General features: G+C 34.9%; 1 protein-coding gene across 8 annotated transcripts in view; it reads right to left on the reverse strand.

Moving 5' to 3' along the window:
• Positions 1-21,434, reverse strand: part of CDC27 (cell division cycle 27) — a 135,349-nt gene that overhangs the window by 34,458 nt on the left and 79,457 nt on the right. For 3 of the 8 annotated variants that reach the window (XM_007482521.3, XM_007482520.3, XM_016430587.2), the window contains 4 exons: positions 19,938-20,066; positions 13,907-13,981; positions 7,319-7,475; positions 473-3,652 (listed from right to left, as the gene is read on the reverse strand). In XM_007482521.3, coding sequence (XP_007482583.1) covers positions 3,570-3,652; positions 7,319-7,475; positions 13,907-13,981; positions 19,938-20,066 — 444 coding nt within the window. In that variant the 3' untranslated portion in view covers positions 473-3,569. Of the gene's footprint in view, positions 1-472; positions 3,653-7,293; positions 7,476-13,906; positions 13,982-19,937; positions 20,067-21,434 lie in introns of those variants that run through there. The other 5 variants (XM_007482518.3, XM_007482519.3, XR_008916395.1 and 2 more) reach the window with 4 other exon arrangements.

Raw genomic sequence — 21,434 nt, forward strand, 5'->3', positions numbered from 1 at the left:
GGTCCCTACCCACCAAATCCTTCTCTGGGTCCTTTAGCAAATCTAAGCTCTCCCTTTGACCCAAATCTCCAAGATGTATTTTACAGTACTTCTCAGGCCATTTTAGATAGTAGTACTTTATACCATAACCACCCTTTTGTGGAATGTATTATTATATTATCTGTCTCTATGAAGTTTCTGATCAAAATGTATCCTTTTAAAACAGCTATATTTTAGCCCTGCACAGGTAGAACAGGTAATCCTAAGAACTAGACCACCTTAGAACTAAGCCAACTAATGATGGCAAGTGGGTACATTAATATGTACTGGGAACAAAAATTAGAAGTTATTTTATGTTCAAATCTATTATCAAGGTCTAGAATTTTGTAGGAAATGAAACAGTCCAATTTTACCGTTGTTTTTCACTGTGCCTTATTCTAAAATACAGATAGCACAGTGTTTTTTTTACAGCTTTAACAACTTGATTATAAACTGTTTTTAAAAGTAATTTATTTGGATTTTTCACATCCTTTAATGAATTGCAAATATATTAACAGAAAAGACTTTCCCCCCCAAAGACTGTACAATTTCTGAAATAAGTCAAGAAAAGCAAAAAGTAAAGACACAAAATTACATTGTTTCAATGCAAATAGTACACATCACACCCACACTTGCATCCCTCCCCTCCCACTCCCACCCCCCTGTGTTGTCATGTTCTGTATTAAGAAAATGAGTCACCTTATTTCTCAGTGAATACCCATACTATGCTCTGGATCAGAGACCTCCAAACTATTTTCTTCAAAGTGTTTTTTAATAGACTAAATACTGGTTATCACTGAGTTTTTTGTTTAAGGTACAACAGCAGCATGGTTCAAAGGTTACTTTTAGCTCTTGGAAAAAATAAAATTTCTTAAGTAATGAAGTATGGAGAAAGCAGGGACCATCTTTCATTATTGAGTACCACCATCCACTTTAGAAGAAGAATTCCTATCCTTCTAAAATTCCAGAGTTAAGAACCCTTTCCAAGGCAATTTTTCAAAACTGAATTCCAATGCAACAACTTGTAACTTCTGAAGAAAAATTTAAAAATATATATAACATAAAAAAAGGAAACTGTCAAGGCATACTTAGTATTTTAGTTTTAAGAATTTCTTCCAAATGAACTACCGCTGTTTGAAACAACCTTTTGTTCAATAAAAATAAGTTTCTTCTTTGGGTTTTTCTATATAACTCCCTTTTCTACCTATTTTTTGAAGGAGGAAGGGAACTGGGGAGAGCGGGAAGAATTAGAAACTATTGGGGGGGGGGGGAAAGCTCCATAGAATGAAATGACTTTTAAAACTGGCCTAAGGAAGAAAGAAATTAAGGTTGATCCCAACAAAATTGATGAAATAAGTCATTGATGAAATAAATTCCCTTCCACAGGAGTGGTATGCCCTTGACAATTACCATTTTCTACTCATCTCCAATGGACTAGCACCAGAAAGATTTATACCTTTGGTGTAGTGGATGTAAACTTCCAGTACAGAAAGGTATCCAATTGTAGTTTAGAAAATAATATTACTAATTTCACTTCCTCCAAACAGTACAGCATGGGGTTTTACAGCAATACCCCTATTAAAAAACTTTCTATGAAATGCTAGATGAAACAGCTGGTTTAAGGCTGGGCAAATGGGGGGAAAAAACCCTAAACTAAATTTAAATGCTACAAAACTACAAGTGGATAACAAAATGTAATACTCTGCTAGAAATCCAAGCAGCAGCCCTTGGGAAATTTCAGTGGTGCTCCTTTCATTTAATCTGGGTCTCCTCATTAATTTTCTCAATATGTGGATCAAGTAGAAAAATTTGATGAAATACCTCTCTGGCACCAAATACCTTCATCTAGTACTCTGACTTGCATTAATTGGCAATAGGATTTAGTGCACGTTTAAAAGAGCAGACGAATAGTGAATGACAAGTCTACTCATATTCTAACAATAAATCCATGGATTAAAAAATTTTCATATTTCCTATAATCCACCTAATTTTCACAGCTTGGTTAGCAAGTACAAGTCAATGGTTGATAAGTTTTTCCTTCATCAAAATGACCCAAAACTGTATCTACTCCTGTCATTAAGAAATTGTCATTTGATATACACTATGACAATGGCACTAAATAAAAAATGTTAATAACTAAAGGTCCCCTAAAAATTACATACATTAAAATAAAGAAGGAACACACATTTAAAGACTACTTAAATAGGTTGTTGTGAAATTTCAATCATTCCCAATTTATTGTGCATAATTGGCTCTTTAAAATCCTGTAATATAAACTTATGGCCATTCCCCAAGGACACCATCAACCTAAATTGCTGTACATTACTTTGACATAGGAGAGAACTTCTTCCACCTTCATATAGCCTGGCTTATTTTTCAACTAAAAATTTCTAGTAGCCTAACTAACATTCCAAACCAAAATTTTGGTGACCTATGCCATCGAAAATGAATTAGAAGCAGAGAACCTTAAAAATGGATACTACCACAACCCAAAATTAATTGCACATTCTTGCATCCAGCTTAAACAACACTTATAAAAGTTGAAAGGATGAACAATAGATTCAAGTTTATGGTAAAGGTTCTAATTATATTAAGGCTTCCACTGTCATGATCCCTTAAATTCTAGATTGATTTAGTGTTTGTATACTGTTTATTATTGTGAATTTTATTTCCTGTTAGGGGACTTGGTCTGGTCTTTTAATAGGCAACTACCCTATCTTTGAATGTTGAAGGTGATCCCACAGGGCTTAAGAGAAGAGGTGACAACCAACTTTTTAGTCTGTAATACCAAAACAACAGTGATTGACACTTTGAAACTAGGTGAATAAACTGAAAACTATTGGTTAGGTATAAAAACATTTTGTAAAAGCTGCTATTCTGGGACACTCTCCTCTTACCAAGAGCAAGTTTACACTGTATGGAGGGACATTTTATTCTTACACACACAGGTGTACAGATTATGCCCATTATATTTGTTTACAGGAGACACTGTAATTTTAAGGTAATTTACATTCCTTGGCATTCAAGTTATTCTGTAATAGGCAATGTCTTTTATTGTTCTATCTGGCACTTGCCAATACCATCCTTGAAGAACCTGGAAATGAAGGTCAGTCACTCCACTTACCAAGAACACAACTAAATTAAGACAAGTTTCTGGAGAAAGACCAAAAAATTCTGGTTCATCACTATTCCCCTTGGCTAAAGGTTCCCTTAGGGCAAAACACAACTCTTCCTTCCATGATAGCTTTCCAACAAAGGGAGGTTTTTAAAAAATTAGAATTAAAAAAAAAACACAAAAGAAAAAAAGTCTTTCCCCCATAAACTGTCGTGTTCATATAGGTGAAAGAGCCAGTCTTGGTAGCAGATGAATATTGCACTGCCATTCATTCATTCTGTGTACAGTCTGGGTCCGATGAAAATGGCACACTCCTGGTATAAGTGATGGACAATGACAATGCTGGCTCAAGGTGTGAAGACTCAGGACATGGAGGGACAAGAAAAAATAACAGCACTAGTCACACATCCAGGTGCAAATGTCTGGCTTCCAGAAGTTAAAATTCATCACTTTCTGCTGCATGAAGTTGTGTGTCATCTGCATCTGTCATGCTGCTCTCTTGGGATTCGTCTGTTCCCACTTTAAGAACAACAACAACAACAACAACAACAACAAAAACAAACAAACACAAAAACATCATGTGGTCAGTAGTAACCTGTCTAACAAATATGTCCTCTGTTATTATGAAAACAAGTCAGGTGACCAGTGTTAAATGGAGACAAAATGAAAGAAGCAAAACCCTAAACATGAATGTTTGAATGCCTTTGCCTTCTGTGAATAAAATGCAATTCTGATTCTCTATTGCACAGAATTATTAGTGTTACTTAGTCTTTAAAGAATTCAAGGATAACATGTCAAAGAGAGTTGACCTTGAAGTTTACTGTGAGGATACAAGTTAGTGGCTTCAGGGAAGTAAAGAAAAATGTGTAAAAACACTTTTCTATCAGACATAAAATTCAAAGCCCCTTGCTTAAATGTCTATTAAAACAAACAAATAAATAGCAAGGGGATGTAAATTTGTGCTAAGTCTTCTTTTCTAATGTTTCTGGTCAAGTAACCACCTTAATACAAATTCTCTCTGGGAGAGGTATCTGAGGGTTCTGGGGTTACCTGCTGAAAACAGAGTTTTGCCACAGAAGAAGGAAAACTATTAAGAATGGTATATATTACATTTATAGTAAACTCTGATATATAGCTTTAAAAACATATCTGGCATACTATCAACCAAATTTCTTTATACAATGGCATTTTCATACAACTACAGTAAAATAATAATAATGATAACAACTTACATTTACATATGTTTTAAATTTTATAAAATGCTTTACGTATTTATCTCATTAGTGCCTCATAACCAATCTGTGAGATAAGTAGTAATATACTCATTTTAGAGATGGGGAAATATATTCAGAGGGAGATTAAGTGGTTTGCCCAATGTCACATCACTAGTAAGCATAGATTTTCTGACCCCCTCCCCCATCCAGTCCTTTTCCTATTTCATGCTGAGTGAGCCTAAATACAAGAAACTGAATACATAAAAGATATATAAAATTATTCTTGCCTTCAAAGAGCTTATGATCTAATTGGGAAAACAGCATACATATCTAAAAAAAGATAAAAACCAATACAGTGTGCCAAAGGAGTGGTGTAGAAAACAAATTCTATAGGAATAAACTTCAATAGGAACAATTTCTATTTTGGTTTCTTAGGTTTAGCTATTGATATTCTGAAATTCCAACTGAAAATGATTTTTTAAATGCTATTTTGTGCCTAGTATTACTGATAGGTACCCTAATGGTTAAGAACAAAACAAAGCACTTCTGACCCAAACTAAGGAGCCAGAATGTCTCCTTAACTAAAACACACTCACACACACACACACCCCGATGACCCACCCCACCTCCCTTCATTAAATTGGAAAATGAAAGCTAAAATGATGAACAATATTTTATTTTTCATTCACTCAACAAGTATTGACTGCATACCAATTGCAGGAAAGGTGCTATGTTCTGATTCATGTTATTTCTTCTGTTAAGAAAAGCTTTCTAGGGGGAAGAGGCTAATTCTGCTTTTTGGGGGGAATCATTATTGCTTAGCATCATGCCCAGCATGTAGGAAACACTAGTAAATGCATGTTTACTGACCGGTACAAGGAAATTTATGTCATAGTGCCTGCACTGTTCACACAGACCATAGAGCAAATTCTTTAAAGAGTACAAACTGTTGACTGCCATGAGCTAAGAGTCTATTTTCAGCGAAGTACTTTCATAAAATCACTAATGGACTGTCAACATTTAAAAGCATACACACGACACATGAAGTAATTTAAATTGTTTATCATGTGATTCTAGCATTCAAATTATTTAATTCAAACAATTCGAGATCCTTTCTCTCTCATTTCCAAGCTGTCCCAAATATAGGGGCATTTTGGTTGACAGAATGAATCTGTTAATCTCTGTAAGCAATAAGAACTAGAAGGTTAGCAGAAATCACTAAGAAAGGTCATTTCCTGGGCTCTTTGGATTGTGGAACTGGCCCATTTCATTCTATATCTGATTAGTTATTCTCAAGTCTTATAAAATACCATTCTAGCTACCAGCCATTAGTCCTAATGCAGATACTCATATCCCTAAAGATTTGGAAACTTTCTAGGAAACTAACAAAGTTAGAGGGTAATAATTTTATTTAGAAGTCTTGTCATAGTTTACCAAAACTGAGTAAAGACATACTAATTCATCTAATAAGTTGAATTTTACTGCCTCATTAATTTATAAATATGAAGATACTGATTACTTGGCTGTTACGAGCCATTTATCCATGTCTATCAACCTACACAATGGTACTTCAAAGCAGCATGTAACATCCACCACTATTTGGTGGTATCAAAAAATTGGGTGGTACTTAATAGACAATTCTATGATGATCTTTGAAAGAAGCAACCAATTTAGGGGCATTGTTAAATTACTGAGGCAGAGAGATGGCACAGTGGAGAGAATCGCCAGGTCTGGAATCTGGAGGACTTGGGTTCAAATCAGGCCTGAGACACTTCCTAGCTGTGTAACCCTGGGCAAGTCACTTAACCCTGTTTGTCTAGACTTTGCCTTGAAGCTATTATTAGGGTGGAAAGTAAGGGTTTAAAAAAATTTAAATTATTGTTCTGAATCTAAAGGTGCTCTGTTTTGAGTCAGGAATATGAGGATTCAAATCCAGATTCAGATATGTCTTAGCTATGTGACTCTAGGCAAGTCACTAAACCTCTGTCTGCTTCAGTTTGCTCAAATGTAAAATAAAAGATTTAAATATTGGTAAACTTGCTCCCTCTCTCCTTCCCCTTTATTCTTAAGTTTATATGGGTAGTTTCATCATGGGTATTCATTAACTCTTTCCTCAGAAACATGCTCCTTTTATAACTTAAAATACACAAAGAATACTCATGAATTTGATTAAAAAGTGTATATTTGTGAGGGTAGCTAGGTGGCTCAGTGGACTGAGAGCCAAGACTAGAGATGGGAGGTCCTGGGTTCAAATTTGACCCGAGACACTAACTAGCTGTGTGATCCTCGGCAAGTCACTTAACCCCCATTGTCTATCCCTTACTGCTCTTCTGTCTTGGAACAATATTGATTCCAAGACAGAAAGTAAGTTTTTTTAAAGTGTATATGTGTACAGCATGCAACTTTTTCAAAGTGGTGCCACAATGATTATTTCAATTCACCTTCTTAATATCAGTCTCCTTTTTCAGAAAGAAACCAAACTGAAACCCAAATGAATTATTCAAAGTCACAGAGCAAGTTATCAAGAAAACAAAAAATTGGAACCCAGGTTTCTTGACTGTTATTTTGACATTCTTTCTATAATACCTTGTTAAAATATCTTCCCTGCAAACATATTCCAGGAGAGTGAAAACCCCTTAGTTAAATATATGATTCTACCTGGAATTTTCATTTTTGTTTCTATAGCCTCAGAATCTATCACTGTCTGGCATATGGAAATTACTTAATATATGTTTGCGGAACTGAGTTGCTGAAATTGAATTTTCTAGAGTAAGAACAGTGTTTTAAGTTCTTCCTTCATTTAAAATGATTTATACAAAGGTCGTCAGTTCTATGGAGATGCTCATGTATTCATGTTTCTATTGTTCTCTCTATATAAAAAGTCTAATCACTGCCGATCCCCACGTGATATTCTACACTTTTTTGGTTTAGAGTTAGAAATACAAACCTGATTCATATGGATAACACTCACTGATCTGTTCTTCTTGAGTTATGGGTTCCTCATCATCTGGAAGATAACGCTTGTCAATTGCTTCTTTAATCTGGTTGTTAGCTCCTTTAGGGTCTAAATCCATTGCCCAAGAGAAATTCATCAGGGCCAGATGAGTTTGACCTAGCTTCTTGTAAACCTAAAAACAAATATTGACACTACATTTTTCATTATGTTGTTGACTTCAATAATTAAGGATACAACATTTAAAAGTTAGAGTGAGTTCCCATTATGTTCTAAGTTGATCAATGTGAATGTACTTTCACATTCTACATAAATTCATGCTTTTTTCCCTTTGATATTTAATATTTTCAAATGCTATTCCAAGTCAAATGGAAACCTTACACTGGAGGATATTTTCAAACTTTTAGATTTTCATTTCTACAATACAAAATATTCTCCTTTGTTGAAAAACTGCCAGGCAAAAAAGTAGGACAAATTACTCTTGATCTTGATTTTCCATAAATTTGGTTATATTCTACATCTTCTGTTCCCAAAAATGGAATCTTGTGAATTTTAGATGCTATATACTTTAACCAGGAGGTATCAATGTTGCTGATCAAGAGTTCATTTTGGGTCTTAGTAATCTTAGCAACTTCTTCCAGTGTTCTTCAGCGGAGAGATTCCAAATATTATATACAAAAAACTCGAAGTGGAGGACTTTTCACAAGTATTACCTCAACTATGAATTTACTGCTTATGCTTTTGGCTGAAGAATACTAATCTACTGCAATCAACCTTTAAAAAAAAATGACCATAATGGATAGGGAGACATTTTAACCTGTACTATTTTATTCTCGGTTCAAGTACCCTTTGATGGATAGTGTCTGGGCCAATTCTAACTTCAAAGGGTCTAATTAAGAAATTACAAAACAAAATAAACAGAAAACCCAACAAGAGGACTCTTTTTTTGTTGTAGTTAAAATCCAATATACATTTCTTCAAGTGCTAGAATCTAAGGATAGTAAGATTTAAAAAACAAAGACACAACAAGGTTCTTACCCTTATGAAGTTTGTGATCTAATTAGGGAAAGAGGAGGAATAGACACATCATGTGCATAAATAACAGAATATATATGTTATAAGCCAAACAAATTTCAAGTAAAATAATTTTCAACTGGGAGGTAAGAGAGAAATCATAGCAGCTCATCTTGGTCTTGACAGAAGACTAAATGAATTCTACCAAGCCACCATAATGCCTAGCAGTTATAAGCAGGAAAAACAGTAGAGACTTCCAGAAATCCATAAAAGCAAAAGTTCAAGAAATGACCTACCCATAAAACCCATAGCTTCAGATGTCTATACAAAAACACACAAAATATGGATAATAACCAGAGTGGTTCTTAATGCAAAGAAGAAAATTTGACCATACCATAGTGAGACATTATTCCAAATGTAAGGGCTTTGTTGTTTCTAACTCCATAATATCTCTTTTAGATATCCTTATCATTTCTTGATTAGACTTCTTTAATAGTCTTAACTGGTCTTCCAGCCTGAAGTCTCTCCCTTCTGTAATATATTCCTTATTTAAGCTGCTAAATAGATTTTCCTAAAGCACACATCTACCAATGCTCTCTTGACTGAAAAAAATCCCAGGGCTCCCTCTTACCTCTGGAGTCAACTATATAATTCCTCTGCCTACCATTTAATAAGCTCTTTACACACAAACATGGCCCTTTCTTACTTTTATAGTTGTTTTACACATTACTCCTCTCCAGATACTCTATGGTTCAGCCATACTAGTTTATTTGCTGTTTTTCACACAAGATGCTCTTATCTCCTCTCTATTCATATGCACTGGTGGTCTGACATTAGAATGCTCTTCCTCCTTGCTACTGTCCTATGGGATCAAGGCTTGACTCAAGCTCCTTTTCCTTCTACATGATGAAGCCTTTACTGATACTCCCAGTTGTTATGCTATCTCTCCCCAAACTATCTTGTATTCATTGTGTGTGTTTGTGTGCATCCCTTTATGTGGTTTCTCTTGCTAGAATGTAAACTTCCTCATTAATATATTATTGGTAGAGTTGTGACCTGATCCAACCATTCTGTAGGGCAATTTAGAACCATGCCCAAAGAGTTATAAAACTGCAAACCCTTTGATCTAGTAATACTACCACTAAATCTGTGTCTCAAAGAGATTTAAAAAAAAAAGGGAAAGGATCTACTTGTCCAAAAATATTTATAGCAGCTCTTTTTGTGGTTGCAAAGAATTGGAAATTAAGGGGATGTCCACCAATTGGAGAATGGCTGAACAAATTGTTAGATAAAAGGGTGATGGAGGGGGGCAGCTGGGTAGCTCAGTGGATTGAGACCCAGGCCTAGAGATTCTGGGTTCAAATCTGGCCTTAGATACTTCTCAGCAGTGTGACCCTGGGCAAGACACGTAATTTCCATTGCTTAGCCCTTACCACTCTTCTAACTTGGAACCAATACACAGTATTGATTCCAAGATGGAAGGTAAGGGTTTAAAAAAAATGCTGATGGAATACAATTTTGGAGTAAGAAATGATGAACAGGATGATTTCAGAAAAAGGTGGAAAGATCTACAGGAACTGATACAGAGTGAAATAAGCAGAACCAGGAAACCATTGTACATAATAACAGCAATACTGTACAATGATCAATTGTTAAAGACTTAGCCACTCTCAGAAATATAGTGATCCAAGACAATTCTGAAGGACTTATGACAAAGAATGCTATTCACCTCCAGAGAAAGAACTGGGAGTTGGAATGCAGATCACAGATTACTACTTTTCACTTTCGTTTATTTGTGTTTTTATTTTGGGGTTTTTGCTTTATGCAAATATTCTCTTAAAACAAGAATATGGAAATTTTTTGTATGATAATACATGCATAACCCAGATCACATAGTTTACCATCTCCTGAAGGGAGGAAGGAAGAGAGGGAAACAATTTGGATCTTATAACTTGAGAAAACATATGTGGAAAACTGTTATTGCATGTAATTGGGAAAATAAAATATCTTTAAGCTTGTACCCCCACCAGCATTTAGTGTATTGTTTGGCACATAGTTGTGGTTGCTGTTCAGTTGTTTTTCAGTCATGTCTTGACTCTTTTGTAACTTCACTTGGGATTTTCTTGGCTTACTGGAGGGGTTTGCCATATCCTTTTTCAGCTCCTCTTACAGATGAGGAAACTAAGGCAAACAGGTTAAATGACCTCCTCAGGCTCACACAGCTATTATTATTATTAGTAGTAGTAGTAGTAGTAGTAGTAGTAGTAGTTGTCTGAGGCCAGATTTGAACTCAGGAAGATGAGTATTCCTGACTCCAGGACTGGTACTCTATCTACTATAACACTTACTTGCTCTTAGTACATAACAGGAGTTAGCTAAATGTTTGTTGAATGATGTAAACCACAACCCCCCTACTGGTGCAACTTTGATCCATTTCCTCCCATAAATTTTCTATGGGGTTTACCCAATGTGGAGGGAATTTTCCTAGGAAGGACAGTGGGCTAAAATTTTGAGTGATTATATAGATCTAACTTAAGTTCTGAAAAGTTGTGGAGCTTTCTGTAATCAGGATTACTTCAAACCAAAACTTCTGGAGGTCACTATCTATAGAGGAAGGCTCTTCCCTGCTTCAATTTGGGATCTGAACTGAATCTCTTCCCTAAGAGTGGTGAATGAATACCTCTGGAGAATGTTCCTTAAATTGTATGTAACTCCCTTGATATGAATGTTCAGAGAACTGTACAATGTTTTTTCTGCTGCTCTATCTTTTAAGCAATCTTATGTAATTTTGATATATGTAAGGTAGACATTGTTGAAGTAGATCTTTTAAGATAGTTTCACTCTAATATATCAAATGTTTATTAAAAAATTACTATGCTTTGAAAGTACCAAGAGATAAAAACAAATTCTATTATCTTGAAGGTTTTATTGAAAGTCTGATACAGGCAGCCTACATTGGATCTTCTCATCTGAATTATCTGAATCATCAGAGGTCAGATTCAGAATTATAAAGTTCAAGGTACACAGACATGCTCAATGATTGGATATCTTTAATATAGACTATTAATATCTAAGTGACTGTGGATAAGTCATAACCTCTTTGGGTCTCAGTTTCTGAAGCTATAAACCAAAGGAACTTTGAACTTCCCACCTAAGACAGGATAATTTAATTCTAGTCTCTCCCTGCAGTGAAATACTACTCTCTTCTTCCTCTCCCACACCAATTATATGGCTAGGCATGGCAGAAACTTTGTAAATTCAGAAGGGACCAATGAGAGGATTAGTTTGATGTGGCAGTTACAAATGCAGGCTGTTAGCAAGAAAAGTCTCTATACTGGAAAGGACTGACCCAATTCTAACTAGGTAACCACTAAACAAATACTAGGAGTGGTTGTACAGTGCAATGCCAAGGTAAAATAATCCTGTAGCCTTGAAAAACTGCTTTATGTTCTGATGAGACTTAAATATTAACTTTCTAGCTGGTTATACCATAGTTCATCCTCTATAAAGCCATCTAAAGTACAAGTATGACCATGTCTTTCCCCTCTACTCAAACTCCAGTGCCTCTAGGTTCCATGTTTAAAAAAAAAAAATCACAATCTGATCTGTGAAGATTGGATTTAGCTATCTCCTCACTGTAACAACGAAGATAGTTAGCTCTTTCTTTATTGTGAAGATAAAATTGTAATCTCCTGATTGTAACAATGAAGGTACTTAGCTCTTCCTTTATAGTGAAGCTTGAATTTTAAGCTACAATCTATTTTTAGATTTTAACTACAAAAAGGTGTTAAGTAACTACAAAAGGTGAATTAACCACAAAAAGGTGTTAAGTAACTATAAAAGGTAAACTTAACAAAAGAGGTGTTAAGTAACCCAAAAAGATAAAATCTAACCAAAGAAGGTGAGAACTAAAGAATGGACAGTCCTGGAGAAAAGCATCTGCTGTGGTTGGTAGACATGAAAATTTAGAGGTGACACAAGAGAAAAAGGTCTTTAAATAGAGAAAAAAAAAGACTGAAGGGAGACAGTCAGTTACCCCGGGCTTGGAGTGAAGGATCAGTCACTCGGAGCTGAAGGGAAGATGGATATTCGGGCACTGACTCGGAGGAGCAACTGGAAGACCAACACCAGACTTCTTTTAGACTGTAACCATCGGTGAGTGAAAAGCTGACTTAGTGACTCCCGCCTTTCTAGAGGTGTGAAGCCTTAAGGTAAGGCTCATCTTCTTGAAACTCTCTTTCTCTGGCTGGGGCTTAGAGATTCTAACTGGTATCAGAAGAAGCCAGAGTTTTCTCTCCCTCTCCCTCTCTCTTTCTTTCTCCCTCTCTCTCTTTCTCTCATTCCTTAATATATTCCTTCTATTGTAAATAAACTACTAAAAATTCCATTTATTTTAGTAATTTATTTTGAGATTTGAAATTAAATCCCTGGTGACCACCTAATAAAACAACCTAATATATATATTCAGAGTCCAACCACAAATAAATTTAACAGATCCTAACCTTCCTTTCTACCATTATTACACATTATTCTTTCATACATATGCCAGCTGACCAAAGTAGTTATTTTGTTGCTTCTCAAACACACCATTACATTCCTGTCTTCATGCCTCTGTCCTTCATCTCTTTAGAACCTCCAAATGCACAGCTCATGGACCATCTTCTATATGAAGCCTTGCCCGATCCTCCAACTACCAACACCTTTCTCATAAAAATTATTTTGCATCTCTTTTGGATATACCTATATTTGTACAAGTTCTCCTCTACTGGCTAGATGTAGTTCTTTGAAGGCAGGGTCTATTTTCATTTTTGTCTTTGTATTATGTGTCCAGCACATAATAGAAACCCAAGTGAATATTTTTTTATTGAAAGTTATCATTAGAAATTGCTTTCTATATATATTAACATGAAATATAAGTTTGAGATAATGATAATGGTGGTGATATTATTACTAAGGTTCTTAGTTGATAAAAGTCACTTAAGAATGCAATCAAATATCACATTCTCACACTTATTCTTAAACATGTGGCCAATTTTTAAAGACTAAGCATACACTATTATACCTTAAAGCTTCCCTTTTATAGGATTCCATATTTCTCTTCTCTTTTCAAAACCCCTGAATATATCAAATTTCTGACAAATGAAACACATGATATAAAGGAAAACAAAAAAAACTCTAGTAAATATCAAACCAATGGACCAAGTAATACTCTTCTTACCAAAGTGCATTTGTAATATTTCAAAATACTGCAAAAACTCTGATGAAATTTTCTTTGTATCTCTTTTCTGAAGTATACCTTCTCCCTTAAATTGCTCAGTTTTCTTTTCTGTCATTTCCTGTTCTGAGCACTTCGATCTCCAAATTAAAATTATAATTAGTAGGTTCCTGCTTATATTTTTAATTATGTATTTTCTTAGACCCCCCCCATCTGCCTAATCTTCTAAAAGTATAAGCTCCTTAAGGGTGTGTACAAGTCTACTTAATTTGTATTTTCCCAAACCACCTAATCCATGGCATCTTAAGACTTGTTCTTTACAAAAGTTCGTTTTGTTTGTGAAAGTCTTATTTCATGATTACAGTCCCAGCCTTTACCTTTCCTATTAAGAAGTAAACGAGAGATTCTTTGGGAACAATCTGTTTCAATTCTTCAAGTTCCTGTAAAGCAGACTGAAAAAAAAGAAAACACAATTAAGTGGCAGGACAATAGATAAAATTCTACAAATTCTAAACAAGAAAATTTTATTTTTATAACTTTCTAAAACCCTTTTAATAAACTCTTTCCAGATGTACTTTAGTATTCTTCAGTTCTGGTTAGCAGCTATAAAAACAACACACCAATAGAGCCAACAAAGAAAAAGAAGGTACAACTGAAGAATATTAACAAAAGAGGAAACAAATCTTTGGTTCATCATTTTAGTTTAAACTCCTACTGAAACTCCTAGTAGTCCTGCTCTAATCTGAAATCCCTTGAATGTTCCTTCTTTGTAACAAAATCAAGTGCCTTGAATTCATCCCTAATTCTGAACTCAAATTAGGTTGGTGTTCCATTTTTAAAGGGCAAAAGAAAGTGATAGTTTTCCAGTACGTTTTCTTTTAAAAATCCCATTCTTAAAACTTTATCTTGGAGGCAGTTTTGAATATACTGCTAATCTTTCTGTTACATAAATATATATTAATATTAAACTACTTGGAAAGGAAAAACAAGAAAACAAAACCAAAAAATCTTATATCTAAAGAATGAAGGAGTGACAAAAAAGTTGAAACATGGAACTGAGCTTGTACTTATAGATGAGAAAATCTCAGTGAAAGCAAAAGGCCAAAGACAGGGAAGGTGTGTCAAATGGGTAGTAAATGTATCAGTGAATGGGGAAGCTTAGCTCTGGAAGGAAGGAGCAAGTCAAGTAAAGAACCTTGCACAGACTATGCACTCAGAATACCTATTAACAAATGAATGAATGAATTCAAAGAAAATAATACTTTTAAAAATAGGCATCCTCAATAAAATTTTAAGTTTTTTCCCTCCTCCTTTAAAGATTAGAAGATAAGGTACCTCCTCCCACCCTCTCTCAGAGCTTCAATAGTTATATGCTGATGATATGCATACTTCAAATGTTTAAGAATATCAATATTAAGAAAATAAAATGAAGCATCCCTTAGCTTTTATAGTTTGTGAAATTATCAAAGACAACAACTGTGGTCATTTAAAACTAAGTTGATTAATTCTGCATACTCCTTTATTTTTTTAATTTGTCTTTCTTTAGTTATCAGTGATTTAGAACATTTTCATGTGATATTCATATCTTAGATTTCATCCCTTGAAAACTGCCTATTTATGCTAAAACTTGTGAAGGTAGCCATCGGGTCGTAGACCCCTGGTAAACCAGGGCCTTGCTCACCCAGCATGTGAAGACTGCTTCAGCTGAACAGACGGAAGAAACCTATAAGAAGGTAAAACGGCTGAGATGGCGATGCAGCAAAGCACTGTGGAGTGCTTAGGGCGTGTTGGAGCACAAAAGACAACACGGCCATCCAATGCAGCTGAGGAAGTCTCCAGGTGTAACGATTTTTTGTGCCACTGGACCCAGGCTTCCAATGCTGAGAGAGTGGGACTGTCTCTGTGCATCGACTTTTCCACTTAAATCTTCTTCATGCACAAGTGTATCGTCATACTCGGTTACCGAGAGACTACTACTAAAAATAAATTCTCTACTGGGGAATGGTTCTTAGACTTATAAATTTGAATTGGTTCCTTACCATATCTTGCAAATAAACCTTTTATAAGAGAAACTTGTGGGGGGCAGCTGGGTATCTCAGTGGATTGAGAGGTAGGCCTAGAGATGTGAGGTCCTAGGTTCAAATCAGGCCTCAGACACTTCTAGCTGTGTGACCCTGGGCAAGTCACTTGACCCCCACTGCCTAGCCCTTACCACTCTTCTGCCTTAGAACCAATACACAGTATTGATTTCAAGATGGAAGGTAAAGGTTTAAAAAAAAAAGAGAGAGAAACTTGTTACAAAGATTTTTCAATAAAATGCCCTTTTCCCTTCTAATTTTAAATGCTTTGGCTTTGTGCAAAAACTTTTACATTTTATTATAATCACAATTATCCATTTTATTCTCTGTGATCCTCTTACTTATTTAATCATTAACTTTTCTCTGTTCATAGATTTTAAAGACTCCCCACCACCCCCATTCCTTTAAGTCATTTATGCTAGGATCTTTTAATTTAGCTCATATATCTATTTTGAAGTTTATCTTGGTGGATTACTATGAGGTTTTAGGTCTAACCCTAATTTCTGCAAGACTGCTATCTAGGTTTTCCAATAGTTCTTTGGAACTAGTGAAACTTAGTAACTGCTACTATGTCTGCATTTGTATGTTATGTCAACTTCCCAGTTTTTTAGCCAGTACCAAATTATTTTGAATTATTCCTCTGCAGTTTTAATTTGAGATATGAAACTGATAGAATACTATCCCTTCTCCCCTGGGTTCCTTCCCAGTTTTTTAAATTATTATTTTTGGTACTCCTTTTTTGGGTAGTTTTTAGGGACAGGGATGCAGTCTGGCCTTGGGATTATATTGGTGTAGGGAACTCCTGGATGAAATAATTTGCTTAGCCCATCTAGGCTGGCATCTTCTCTGGAACTTACAGTCAGACTTGCCTAGGGTGACACAGTATCAAAGGTCACACAATCTCCATGGTTGATTCTATCTACTCTATCAAATGAGATAGGGACTTAATTAATCATTTGTTGCACTAAATGATCAGTTTATTGATTTAAATGATTTTTTTTGGACTACAAGGAGAATAATAGGTCATTGCTTCTCTAATCCTTTTCTTATTTCTAATGACTAGTTAATCTGGAGAGAAACTAAAGAGAAGGATGGGCTCCATGTGCCTGTGCAATGGGATGGACATCAATTTACACGGTTGTTCAGGAATGACTGCTTGCTTTCCCTCTACTGTGGAGAGGAAGCAAAATACTGGAATATGAGGCTTTGGAGACATAGAAAAAGAGATTCAAAAGAAGAATGTGTCAGAGAAAAGTCTCTTGATTCTAAGAGTAGTTAAACCTCATCAGATAAAGGACTACCAAAATTATTATAAGACATCTGATACCTTCACATTTAAAAAAAAATCATCAACAAAAGATCTTAATCCAAATGATGCCACACTTCAGAAATAATGAGGATTTTCTTTCTTCTGCATTAAATTTTTTTTTTCAAACTCAAGAAGCATCTGTCTGAATGTATACCTAAGACACATGGCATTTAAGAATATCCAATAGCAAGGCCAACCCATCAAATTTTAGGTATTAAATAATGGGAATGCCACAATTTCTTTTACATAAATTTCTCTGACATAACCTCATATTGTTTTTTGTCAGTATGATAATTTTAATAAAAGCATACTTTTTGAGAACTATGGATATTTATATGTGGGTAGTATCTTTTACAGCATATGGGTAGTAAATTTTATATATTTTAAAGTTTTACAACTGGATGACTTGAAATAAGTCACTGTCAAATATATCCATCTATAAAATAAGGATACGATCATTTCAATTATCTGTGGATAAAGGAGAATTTGCTATTATTGGTTAAATGTTCTAAGTTTGGGGAAATATTCTGTTGCTTTTCAATGAACACAGCCACTGGACATGTTTAAAATATATTTATGATAGATACTATGGATATTTTACTTAAGCATTCAAGGTCTGGAGGTTATCACTATTTACCAATATGAAGTACCACTACAATAATTATTATATATGGCATTCTACATTTTACAAAGTCTTTTCTTCTTAATAAACTTGTAAGATCAACAGTGCATTTATTAGCTCCATTTTACAGATGAGGAAACTGAGGTTCAGAGGGGCTATGTGACTTGACCATAATCACAGGGCTTCCAAGTGTCAAAAAATAAAACAGGCATCCCAATTCTATTCCAGGTCTTTTTCCATACATCACTCAAGTTCCTGTGAAATTCTGGTTCTACTATTCTAAGAAAATTCTATCTTCTTTGATATTCAATTTAGAGTATTACCAGTAGGTCTGTCTTATCAAGAAGAATGTTTAAATAACTATCTTTCAAAAAATCTGAAAACAAAATGAAAATACTCATGCAACGATGCCCCCTAGTGGGTAGTAAAAAGATAGAATTGAGCAAAAAAAAAAAATAGGAGCCCTTGGTGAATGCTTAAAATTTTAAAGAAATTAAATAGCTAACCTTTGTATAGGATATCACAGGGATCAACAGAATCTTTTAACAGAAAGATCAAGCTGAGGTATACTAATGTGGGTCTTCCATTTCTGATTCATTCAACAGTTTCTGATTATGGGGCTAATCTGTTTTCCTAGCCTCAGGTTGATAATGGGGTCATACTGACAAAGCACAATACATCTTCAAGCCATACAGCTAAATCATAAGTGAGTGACAGGCTTGAAATTCAGTCAAGTTACAGGCTATTGCCTCTAAATGGCCACATGGCCATTATCATCACTACTGTCTATACACTATACCTAACCAAAAATTTCCAGAAAAAAATTATAATGGCTGATTTAATCCATGAATAATACAGTCATGCCTGTTGCAATACCTCTCAAATCCTTCTAGTGGAACAATTGCAAAATAAGGAAGACATTTTTTGAGAAAAAAGAAATCTTTTCTAAAGCATATGATGAATAGAAACAGGATAGGGACCCCCCAAAATGGTAGATTACAGTGTCCAAAAACCCCCCAACATCCACCTTAGAGGAAAGTCTTAAGTAGAAAAGTACTACTTAGATTTCTGAGAAAAGATATTAAAAAGAGATAGTAAGACTGGCAAATCTCTATTACTGTCCAAAGATAGTATCAACAGAGGGACAGAAGGAAAGGAGAAGCATAATGGCTGGATAAGTTACAACAGAAAAAAAATATTGGTCTCTCTATATTTAATTCTTCTCTACAAAATTTTGCCTCCACTAAAATCTTTTTTCCACACAGAAGCCACCTAAAATCTCAAAGGCCAAGCTAGCTGAGCACAAACTCCAGCAGATCCTACTAAGCTTGATCACAGGCTCAGTTACAAGCATATCAGTCTAAATATAGGTTGGCTCAGCACTAGAGCTGGCCAACAAGCCAACAGAGCATCTCATGAAATTATTCACTAAGGAGTAGAAGAAGTGCAATCTAAATCAATGGAGGGTTTACTAACAGATGTAATCATGGGTTCTTGAAATGTGATACTCAAATGCCTTTATGTAGCAAATTCTTTACAGTAACACCTACTATTGTGGGACACAAGAAAAACCAATGGAACAAGAACAGGGTGGAAACAAACTTCTCTAGGGAAAGAGATTCAATTAAAATAGAAGTCTTTTCTTCCTATGCACTGAGACCTAATCTGAATTCCCTTGACTAATTGTCTCAACTTCTGGCTGCTTTTGACAGACTGAATCAAGACCCCCCCCCCTCACCCCCCCCCCAACAATTGTGCTGTTTTATCTTTAGTCTCTTCCCAATTTTTTCTGTTCCCTTCTTGACCCTTGTTTCTCTTCTCATTGTAACATATCCAATTTATACCTTACGCTTTAGCCCCTCCTCCAAACAGAAGAGAGTAGAATGGGAGAAAATACATACTCCAATGTTAACTTATACATTTATTTCAATGCTTAAGATTATGGTTCACACTTACCTTACCTGCTTTAAGAAGGTCAGTATGTTAAGAACATGAATCATTGTAACCATGGAAAAACACTCAAATTAATTAATTAATTAATTAATTTTTTTTTTTTGGAAAAATAAAAGTCAATACCTTTAGTACAAAACTATGTTTATCAACTTATAAAGATCTGCGAGTGCTTCAAAAAATGAAACATTAAAAATTAAATATAAAAATATTTATGTAACAAAATGTCCAATGGTAAGTACTGGGAAAAAGTAATCTACAGCTCAGACAGAAGTCAAAGTCTAACTTACTTAAACTTTGATATTATAAAAAGAAAATATGACTCAAATCACAGAAGATCTGGTCTAGAAAATAATACTATCTAAAGGAAGGCCCCACATACCAACTAACCAATCAATTAACACTTATACTAACTTTTATACATCATTTTATACTGTTGACTAACTTACCTTATATTTTTCATTTGCAAATAAAACCGAGGCTCTGTGGAATTTGCATAGAGGGTTCTTGGGATCAATAATGATGGCTTTGTTTAAGGTATCCAAAGCCTTTTCAGATTTTTTCAGTGCATGTTGAACCTATAAGAAGTATTAACAGAGAACATAGTTTTATGCTTCTTTTTGATTTTCAAAAGGAGACACAATATAATGTAGAGCCAAACTAAGTCTAGCACACACACATGTGCACGTAGTTAAAATGGAGTCACTTTGTACTATTTAGTCAGTGTTTAGATGTCATTTAGCTGGCTACTCTCAGAATTTCTAAGTAGTCAGATTATATTTGCATCAAGGACTATGATTTTGCCTACTAGGCAAGCATCTTAGACTATGCAAAAAAGTGACATCCTTTCTTTTAACCATTCAAAAGCCCAAATTGTAATATCTTTCTCCTCTAAAATAATGAATATGAATTATGTATATATAAAACATTACCTGATGTGCAACAAATTTTCCAAAATAAAAGTAGCACAATTTCCTTGACTTTCCCCTAAAATGGCTAGTAACATCTTTACCATATCCCCTGGAATCTCCACCAAGCAATTATGGGTTCTAGTCCAAAATATTCCATTGGTAAGTGAACTGGGAAATGCCAAGGTATATAACTGTTTTATTTCAGTATTTTCAGTATTTTATTTCAGTATTTATTTCAGTATATTATCATCCAGAAGGTTTTAAAAATCAGTAATGGATCACATTCATATGGTATTTTTCCATTTACAAAGTACTTTCTTCACAACTTTGTGAGGTATGAGGATAGCTAAGTGGTCTAGTGGATTGAGAACCAGGGCAGGAGAGAAGAGGTCCTGAGTTCAAATGTGGCCTCAGACACTTCCTAGCTGTGTGATCCTAGGCAAGTACCTTGATCTCCATTGCCTAGCCCTTACCACTCTTCTGCCTTGGAACCAATACACAGTATGGATTCCCAGGCAGATGGTAAAGGTTTTAAAAAAATTCTATAAAGTAGAAGTATTAGCTACATTTTAAGTTGAAAAAAAAAAAAAACAAAACCCTAAGGGAAATTAGGTGACTTGGTCATGGTGACACTGATAATGTCAGAGCTGGGACTTGAACTTTGGTCTCCTGACTTCAAATCCAAGCTCTTTCCATGACTGAAATGGGAGGTTATTCTCCCAAAGAAGTAAACTGAATCAATGACCAGAGCTAAGAGCATAGTTCTTAAAATTAATTTCTATGTTCATGGCCATGTACTATGCTCCTTATAAGGATATCAGGATGGAATGAGAATGTTGGCATGAGGCTTAAACAAAACAAAAAACACCAGTCCCAAGAAATGGAGAGCATGAAAATGTTGCCCATTTCTGACTGTTAAGACAAATATCTATACAATGATTATTTTTTGGCCAGGCAGTCAAACTATGCTACCCAGAAAATAAAAGACCACAATTATAGAATTGGAGAGTTGAAAGGCACCCTGGCAGCCATCTA

Source organism: Monodelphis domestica, chromosome 2, assembly GCF_027887165.1.
Source record: "Monodelphis domestica isolate mMonDom1 chromosome 2, mMonDom1.pri, whole genome shotgun sequence".
Classification (NCBI taxonomy): Eukaryota; Metazoa; Chordata; class Mammalia; order Didelphimorphia; family Didelphidae; genus Monodelphis; species Monodelphis domestica.